Source organism: Patiria miniata, unplaced genomic scaffold, assembly GCF_015706575.1.
Source record: "Patiria miniata isolate m_02_andy unplaced genomic scaffold, ASM1570657v1 HiC_scaffold_17, whole genome shotgun sequence".
NCBI lineage: Eukaryota > Metazoa > Echinodermata > Asteroidea > Valvatida > Asterinidae > Patiria > Patiria miniata.
This window is the reverse complement of record NW_024037055.1, coordinates 6544014-6553951: the sequence shown is the minus strand read 5'-3', so window position 1 is coordinate 6553951 and position 9938 is coordinate 6544014. Positions and strand designations below refer to the sequence as shown.

The 9938-nt window shown below is 43.9% G+C and overlaps 1 protein-coding gene across 1 annotated transcript; it reads left to right on the top strand.

The window, feature by feature from the left end:
• The first annotated feature begins 28 nt into the window (after window positions 1–28).
• On the top strand, window positions 29–7497 carry LOC119724000. The gene is made up of 4 exons (XM_038194922.1): window positions 29–302; window positions 520–583; window positions 838–6823; window positions 7041–7497. Exon 3 carries the CDS (start codon window positions 1043–1045, stop codon window positions 6473–6475), a length of 5433 nt encoding a protein of 1810 aa, XP_038050850.1. The 5' UTR covers window positions 29–302; window positions 520–583; window positions 838–1042; the 3' UTR covers window positions 6476–6823; window positions 7041–7497.
• Window positions 7498–9938: the final 2441 nt, after the last annotated feature.

Here is a 9938-nt window from a genome sequence, read left to right as displayed (position 1 = left end):
ATTCAAAATTAAGACCTGTGCTGTACGCCTTTTTTGTTGTGTATGCCTTCCATACACAGGCGTGCCATACTCATGCTTAGAAGGGCATCGCGCATGCGCCGGCCTGTCTGAACCTTGTGGCAGCGGGCCTGTGTTTTTCATGTTCGCGCAGTCTCGACAACTATGTAAATAGAACGTCTAAATTATGAGTGTTCTTAGAGTTTCTTAACTTTTGTTCTGCATCCACATGTCCTTATGAGTTACACATTATTCTGCAGTTTGGACAGACGTCGTGGAAGAGTATGCTAGGTTTTCTAAACCTTGTGAGTGTTAACCTTTGAAGTTTGTCAATGTTTAAATTATCGTTAGAAGCCTAACTTTGGTTCTATTCTTGTGCGACCCTTGACATGCTCTATATTGTGTATTGTATAATGTACTGTGTATTCTATAATGTACTGTGTATTGTATAATGCGTTGTTATAATCATCTCGACTGCACACACATTGTTTAAGGGCCTACATTTATGGATTGTTTTTACAGCGTGATTACATAACACATCCATAGAGCTTCTGATTTTCCAGGAAGATTGGAAATCCACAAGTCTGTAAGTTTTTGTTGACTGGACATGGTAGCTTTTCATTTCATGTACACATACCTGTAATTATTTTGGTTTCACGGAATTTCTCACTATTTTGGATTCCCGATGTATTTGAATGTTTTGTATGATCACATGAGGATGTATCTGTCTTTTTCTTAAACTGTGTTAGGTCTTTATTGAATGCTTACTTTTTCACATATATGTACATGTACCATGTAGACATGCATAACCGATACAAGTTTTTTGTATTTTTCTTACAGTTTTACCGTATCTAGGCAAGGGAGTAGTTCTGGATTAAAGATGAGTAATTTCTTCTCAAGTGTCTTCCAGTTTACTTCTTAGTGCCGTGTGGTTAAACTACTGGATAGGGGCTTTCTCGTTTTGCTTCGAGGCCAGTATAGTAAAAAGACTTACGTCACCCAGTCGTCGACTCAACGTGTCTCCTGGAGGACTTCTGAATTCATCATGTCAATCAAGTCCGAAAAGCCAAGCCAACCGGACTTCAAAGAGGAAAACTCTTTGGAAATGCCATTGTTATCTGAAAATGGAAACTCTCACTCAGCCCCACAGGATAAAGCCCCCAGCCTGATTTCAAAACGGTCTAGTGCCAGTGCACTATCATCCTGTAACTCTGCTTCACTGAAGGCTCGCGCCAAGGCTGAGGCGGCCAAGGTGAGGTTGGAGTTTGCTCGCAAGGAGGCCGAGCTTAGAAAACAGAATGCGACACAGGAAGCTGCCCTCCTTCTACTCAACGCAGAAAGGGATGCTGCTATGGCGGAAGTGGAGGCTGCGGTTCTCGAGACCGGACAAGACGTAGGCGGATCCTCAAGGAAGAGCGATGACCTGAATCTTCCCAGCGGAGGCTACAAAGAACGAGTAGAACAGTACTTGTCCTCTTGTAAAAATGCAAGTAAAACTGTAGATTGTCAAGGACATACACAGGTTAATGATTCCCTTACTGCCCCCTCACCCCAGCATCTTGATTCAATAAAGGTAATTTCTGAGGTGAGCAACATGTTAATGAAAAAAGAGTTAGTAACTAGTGGTTTAAGAATGTTTAATGACGAACCAGGTGCTTACAAATCTTGGAAAGCATCTTTCAAACAGGCTACAGCAGAAATCAAAGTAAAGCCCTCGCAAGAAATGGACTTGATGCTCAAGTGGCTAGGAAAAGATTCTTGCAAGTTGGTAACACCGATCCATTCGATCCATGTCGACCGCCCGGATGTAGGTCTCAGCAGGATGTGGAACCTGTTAGATCGGAAGTACGGCACCCCAGAGGTCGTCGAGCAAGATCTGCAACAGCGAATCGAAGGCTTTCCAAAGATCTCTCATCGGGACAGTGCCAAGCTCCTTGAATACAGCCACTTACTCATGGAAATTGAGTATGTCAAGGACATGGACAACTGCCCAGGATTGCTACACCTCGACTCTGGCAGAGGGTTACGCCCCTTAGTGGAGAAGCTGCCGTACAACCTTCAGGAGAAATGGCTGATGGAGGGCGCTCGTTACAAAGACAAACACCAAGTGACTTTCCCACCATTCAAGGTGTTCAGCGAATTTGTGAGTTACCAGGCGAAAGTACGTAATGATCCCAGCCTTACAACGCCTCACGACCCCAAGCAACACGATGCCACCAAGAGGACTGTCAGTGTAAGGGCTACTGAAGTTGGGAACCTCAAGCAACCTAATGCCGGAGGAGAGCACTGTCCCATCCATAAGACCGCTCACTCCATCGTGAAATGCCGAGCCTTTCTTTCCAAAAACCAACCACAGAAGAGGGCCATTCTGAGGAATCATCATCTCTGCTTCAAATGCTGCATGCCGCAGCATTCTGCACGTGAGTGCAAGGCAAACGTCAAGTGTGACTCGTGTGGCAGTGACCAGCACATGTCCATTCTTCACAACGATCACCAGACCCAATCAACGGAGAGGTTGCAAAAGCCAACTAATGCTGCTCAACCGCAAATCACCAGTGCATGCTCCAAGGTCCAGGGGTCGATGTGCTCGGCCGGGATGTCCTGTGCTAAAATCGTCCCAGTTCTAGTGAAGTCAAAGAGGGACCAAGGCACTTGTGTCAAGACTTATGCCATCATCGATGACCAAAGCAACAAAACCATAGCAACACACAAACTTCTGGACAAGTTCAACATTGACTACGGAGAGGTCAATTACACACTGCGAACCTGCAGCGGAGAAGAGGCTGTGCACGGCCGGTGGGCAGATGATTTCGTAGTTGAGGACATCCATGGCACGGTGAGTGTAGACTTACCTGCTGTTACCGAGTGTTCTCTCATCCCAGATTTCAAAGATGAGATCCCCACGCCAGATGTCACCAAGGTGTATGATCACCTGAAAGGTGTAAACATACCGGAAATCGACAACAACTGCACGGCAACTCTGTTGATAGGGAGAGACGTCTCGGAGGCACACCATGTCCTGGAGCAAAGGATCGGACCCCCTGATACACCGTTCGCACAGAAGTTGAAGCTTGGCTGGGTTATCGTTGGCGAGGTGTGCCTGCAGGGTATCCACAAGGGTGACAATCATCGGAGCAAGATTTCATCATTGCGTACCCAAGTGCTCTTCACAGGACGACCTACCTTTCTTGAGCCTTGTCCGAATGAGTTTCAAGTGAAGCATCTATTTGACAATGACTCCGATGGTGTTAGCCTGTCCATCCAAGAGAAGCAGTTTGTAGATCTGATGAAGAGGGAAGGAGGCCTGAAAGATGGACAGTGGACAGCACCATTACCCTTCAAGCAACCAAGAGACCGACTGCCTAATAACAGACAGCAAGCCTTCAAACGTGCCCAAATTCTTCGAAAAGGCATGGAGAGGGATCCCACCAAGAGGGAGCACATGCTGACATTCATGGAAGGGGTGATATCTCATGGCCACGCGGAAGTTGCGCCCCCTCTTCAACCAGACGAAGAGTGTTGGTACTTACCTTTCTTCGGCGTGTACCACCCCAAAAAGAAAGACAAGATCAGGGGTGTCTTTGATTCTTCAGCCGAGTTCCTAGGCCACTCTCTCAACAAGGTACTGTTGAAGGGTCCTGACCTCACCAATGACTTGGTGGGTGTCCTCATGAGGTTCCGTCGGGGACGTGTAGCAGTTTGTGGAGACATTGAATCAATGTTCTTCTGTTTCTCTGTGTCGGAGAGACACCAGAACTTTCTTCGCTTCTTCTGGCACAAGAACAATGATTTCAACAAACCTCTCATCGAGTTCCGTATGCGTAAACATGTGTTTGGCAACACACCCTCACCAGCGGTAGCTACGTATGGTTTGAGAGATCTGGCTAAAGATGCCGAACCTGATGTCCGAGAATTCATCAACAATGAATTTTACGTGGATGACGGACTTGCGTCATGTGATGACAGTGACACAGCCATCTCGCTTATCAAGCGCACCAGGTCCATGTTGATGGAGAAGGCTGGTGTTCGTTTACACAAAATTGCTTCCAACTCCCAAGAAGTCCTCGATGCATTCGAGCCAGAGGAAGTCCAGAAAGACATAAGGAACCTCACGCTCAGCGACGGTGTACCCACACAGAGAAGTTTGGGCGTTCTGTGGAACATATGTGATGACACCTTTAGGTTTCAAACGGACCTGGAGGAAAGGCCCTACACGAGACGGGGTGTTCTGTCAACCATCAACGGGGTGTTCGATCCTCTTGGTTTTCTCGCACCAGTCATGATACAGGCAAGAGTCTTGTTCAGGGATATGACTGCACACAACGCTGGTTGGGATGATAGCCTTCCAGATGAATATAGAGTAGTCTGGGAGTCTTGGAAGTCTGGGTTAGCTGAGCTGCAGTACCTGTCAGTTCCCCGTACCTACCCAGCTCACCCTGATAATGGAGTGCTGCACATCTACTGTGATGCTTCTGAGGTGGCGGTTGCTGCGGTTGCATACTTGGTAGGAGCAGAGGAACCCAGGTCGGGATTTGTCTTCGGCAAATCAAAGCTGGCTCCTAAAGCAGGACATACTGTACCTAGACTCGAGCTTTGTGCTGCAGTCCTGGCGACGGAAATCAGCAAAGTGATATGCAGGGAGATGGATATTCAGCCTTCAGGTGTGAAGTATCACACAGACAGCAAGATTGTTCTTGGGTATCTGAACAATACTACCAGACGGTTCCACACATACGTCGCAAATCGAGTTCATAAGGTTCTCAACTTCTCTCGGCCTTGCCAATGGATGTATGTGCCCTCAGGCAAGAACCCTGCTGACTGTGGCACACGTCCGATTGCTACACAGAGCTTAAAGCACTCCTCGTGGCTTGAAGGTCCACAACAACAGGTGCCGATACCAACGGAGGTCACGTCATCAGAGTTCCCCCTGGTAAACCCTGAAGACGACATCGAAATAAGGCGCGAGGTGAAAATCCAGGTAACTAAAACCAAGTTGGAACCAGCAAATCTTGTCTCACGGGCCGACAGGTTTTCAACGTGGACCAGCTTGATCAGAGCTTTCAGCCTGCTTGTTCACGTGGCCAGGTCCTTCAGCACAAGGAATGAGCAAACCCAGAGTCATGTCAAAGATGTAAAACTCAAACGTGATGTCCAGACAATGATGGTGCGGATGGTACAAGAGCAGTTCTATCATCAGGAACTCATCTGCCTGCGAGAAGGTACACCCTTACCACGTGGCAGTCCACTCCTAGACTTGTCGCCAATGCTCAACCAAGATGGGCTGATCTGCGTTGGTGGACGCCTAAGGAAGTCTTCCCTTCCAGTGGTATTGAAGCATCCGGTACTGATTCCTGGAAAGAGTCACATTGCTAGGCTTCTTGTCCGACACTATCACAGTGTTGGCCATCCTGGTAGGCAGTTAACAGAGAGTTCTTTGCGCGAGGCTGGTTTCTGGATAACAGGCTGCAAGAGATTGGTGTCCTCGGTCATTCACCACTGTGTTGTTTGTCGAAGGCTCAGAGGGAAGTTGGCATCACAGCGCATGGCAGATCTCCCGGAAGAACGTCTCAAACCCGGCCCTCCCTTCACTCAGGTTGGCATAGACTGTTTTGGGCCTTGGGAAGTGGTCAGCAGAAGAACCCGAGGCGGGACTGCTCAAAGCAAAAGATGGGGAATGATATTCTCATGTCTCACGTCCAGAGCTGTCCACATCGAAGTCATTGAGGAAATGAGCACTTCATCATGCATTAACGCCCTGCGACGCTTCATAGCCTTGCGAGGCAAAGTCGAAGTGTTTTGGTCTGATCAAGGATCAAATTTTGTAGGAGTGATGAACGACAAGCTCTTTCAGTCTTACCTTGAGAAGAATGACACACAATGGAAACTGAATCCTCCCCATGCCCCTCATATGGGAGGAGTTTGGGAAAGACTGATCGGCGTGACCAAAAGGATTCTCAACGGCATCCTGCTTGAAACCAAACATCAAAGTCTTACTCACGAGACACTAGTCACTTTTATGACAGAGGTCATGGCCATAGTCAACGCTCGACCTCTCGTCCCGTTGACCTCCGACCCAGAGGATACTTCCTTCCTCACCCCATCAATGTTGCTGACTCAGAAACATGGAAGTATCGATGAAGTGATCGTCGAAGACTCCGCTTCCAACATGTACAGGGCTCAGTGGAAGATGGTTCAAGTTCTCGCCGACCGGTTTTGGAAACAATGGAGGCTCCGTTACCTCCAGAGTCTTCAGCACAGGCGTAAATGGATCAACCTGGAGAGAAACATTGCAGTTGGGGACGTAGTGTTGTTGAGAGATAAAGACATCAGGAGAAACCAGTGGCCTCTGGGTATTGTTGACGGTGTCAGTCCTGGAGATGATGGATTGGTTCGAAAGGTGAATGTCCGTTTGCCATCAACTGGAAAGACGTATGCCAGACCAGTGCACGAGTTGGTTCTGTTGGTGGAATCTGGATAACCAGATGCCTTTGTCTTCGTAGGTGTGAAGTCATTTGACGTCTATTGGACGTCGGTGGGGAGTGTGCTGTACGCCTTTTTTGTTGTGTATGCCTTCCATACACAGGCGTGCCATACTCATGCTTAGAAGGGCATCGCGCATGCGCCGGCCTGTCTGAACCTTGTGGCAGCGGGCCTGTGTTTTTCATGTTCGCGCAGTCTCGACAACTATGTAAATAGAACGTCTAAATTATGAGTGTTCTTAGAGTTTCTTAACTTTTGTTCTGCATCCACATGTCCTTATGAGTTACACATTATTCTGCAGTTTGGACAGACGTCGTGGAAGAGTATGCTAGGTTTTCTAAACCTTGTGAGTGTTAACCTTTGAAGTTTGTCAATGTTTAAATTATCGTTAGAAGCCTAACTTTGGTTCTATTCTTGTGCGACCCTTGACATGCTCTATATTGTGTATTGTATAATGTACTGTGTATTCTATAATGTACTGTGTATTGTATAATGCGTTGTTATAATCATCTCGACTGCACACACATTGTTTAAGGGCCTACATTTATGGATTGTTTTTACAGCGTGATTACATAACACATCCATAGAGCTTCTGATTTTCCAGGAAGATTGGAAATCCACAAGTCTGTAAGTTTTTGTTGACTGGACATGGTAGCTTTTCATTTCATGTACACATACCTGTAATTATTTTGGTTTCACGGAATTTCTCACTATTTTGGATTCCCGATGTATTTGAATGTTTTGTATGATCACATGAGGATGTATCTGTCTTTTTCTTAAACTGTGTTAGGTCTTTATTGAATGCTTACTTTTTCACATATATGTACATGTACCATGTAGACATGCATAACCGATACAAGTTTTTTGTATTTTTCTTACAGTTTTACCGTATCTAGGCAAGGGAGTAGTTCTGGATTAAAGATGAGTAATTTCTTCTCAAGTGTCTTCCAGTTTACTTCTTAGTGCCGTGTGGTTAAACTACTGGATAGGGGCTTTCTCGTTTTGCTTCGAGGCCAGTATAAGACCCCTCCAATGAGTGTGGACTTTCTGGGGTTTTTTGCAGTGTTTATGACACAGAAACTGCTATGCAGATGCAAACAATGCCAAACTCGGCACACAAATGTACAACTGGATTTTTCCAATCAACTTCTGTAAAGACATTTACATTTAACCTCCGTCAAAAATTGTCAAAAAAGGCGTACATTTCTACTTCTGAACTTGCCCACTCAAAATTTCTCAATGAAATAAATACTCTAGAAAAAAAAAATCAAAAGTCAAAATGTTTTCAAAGTGCTTACACTTCTTAATAGTGACAACTATGTTTGCACAAAATATGTATTTACAAGCTGTCAATCCTTGGCAATAAAAACTAGTTTCAACTTCCCAAAATAATTATTTAAAAAATGGTTTAACAGTATACTTCAAATAAACACTTCAGTTTCTTAATCTAAATAATAAATTGGCAAAAGTGTGTCATATTTTACGTTTTTCCCCAAAATAATTTAATTTCATTGAGTAGAATTTCACTGGTACTCCCGTTGCTGGTTACCATTTAATCCCAAAGTAGCAAAATTGTTGAGTACTACACACAGGGTGGCCCCCCCCCCCAAAAAAGTTTACCCTTTTTCAGAGGCAGATTTCTCCAAATTTAAGAGACATCAGTGTTGAAATTGTTCTAAGATATTCCTAAACTACAAGACCATGGTGGTATATAGTGAAAACGGCGTTGAAAATAAAGCTCAAGTTAAGAAATTACAGCCATTTACAGAAGAATGGTCAAAAACTAGTTTGTCCACGTCTATGGCAGTCATGTAGACCTAATTACAATTGTTGCAGTTCTTTGTGCCTGCAGTGCTATTGTGTTGACCATATCTCATAGACTTGCGTGTGGACAAATTAGTGTTTGACCATCTTTCTTTAAACTGTCAGCATTTCTTAATTTACTTTCAGCGCCGTTTTCACCATATAAGATGCTGTAGTTTAGGAATGTCTTGAAACAATTTTAACCTGTCTCCCCAAGAAATCTGAAAAATGTTTAACGTTTTTTTTCTGGACCACCGTGTGCACTAGCTTTAAAGCGCTTGCTTCAAAATGCCACTTTTTTTTTTCAAATAAAGTTGTCCGCAAACCAGTTCAGTAAAATAAATTCCAATGAAAATCTGAAATGGTAGCAACCATATGAACGAGCACAAATGTAATTTAAGGTGTATCGAGCTTTTTACCATGCAGCTATATATCACTACGTAAATCAATATATTTTTCAATCGGTAAAAAAATGTACATGTAGATAAGGTGATCATAAGTTTACTTGAAAAATATTTTTGTCTCTCTTGTAATAGCTTTTAGTGTAACTTACACTTTCATCTGAAAGACCCAAGAAAGGTATTGCCTTTTATTTTACTACAACTGCATGCTATTATGTTTCTATAAAATAACAAAAACAACTAAAACTAAAGGATATCACACACACAATGACACACCCAAGTTTACGTTACATACCTTGTGTGGACTTTCCATTGCTTTCGTGTAGTTAAGAAAAACCAGTGAAAAACTCATTTTTCTCAAACTGTGAAAACTCTTTCAACCCAATTCTTTTTCTATGATTCCCTTTAGTGTTTCTCTTCATTCTGCCACAAATAAACCTAACCCCAAAATGCCTCTAAACTTGTTTTCCAGAAATGGGGAAACATTGTGTGGACGTGGGCAAGTCCACACGTCGCTGCTGCCTGGTTTATGTGGACATCTTTTGTTCGGAAGTCCACACAGTGTATGTAATGCTTGTACACCCCTACTTGTTCCATAGTTGTGGGGACTCCACACAAGTTGTCTTAGAACTATAGTGCAAAGTCAAGCGTGGCAAAATCACCTTTAACTTACCGAGGTAAAAAAACATTTACTGGAATGTAGGCGTTATTTGCAAAAACATAAAACAAACGATGGCGTTGTGTAACGGACACTTAGCTGGTACACAAGCACTAGTCACTGTGAATAGAATTTCATGCATACCGGTGTGCATGGGACAAGATGGCGTTCAATGGTCCTTCGATAGTGGCACTCTTTTGGCATTTTAACACTGAAGGGCTGTACAGCCCGTCTAAAAAAAAACGTCAACATAAGTAAGTCGTTTTGAGCATCACATTAAAGAAAAAAGACCAGGCTTTCTAATACTTTTTGTTTCATCTCATTTGCTTTTGTCAATCCAGAGATAACTCCAGTTTACTGCGGAACACAAAAATCGATTTGTGCCACTTTCTGGTTGCGCTTCAAAACAACTCTGCCCATGCATAAAAGTGGCACAAAATCGATTTTGGTGTATCGCACTAAATTGATTATATTTCTGAATTGACAAAAGCAAATAAGATGAAACAAACACTATTGGAAAGCCCAGTCTTTGTTCTTTAATATTATGCCAAGTAAGAATGACTTATTTTGAAATTTCATATTTAACCAATTTTTTTTCA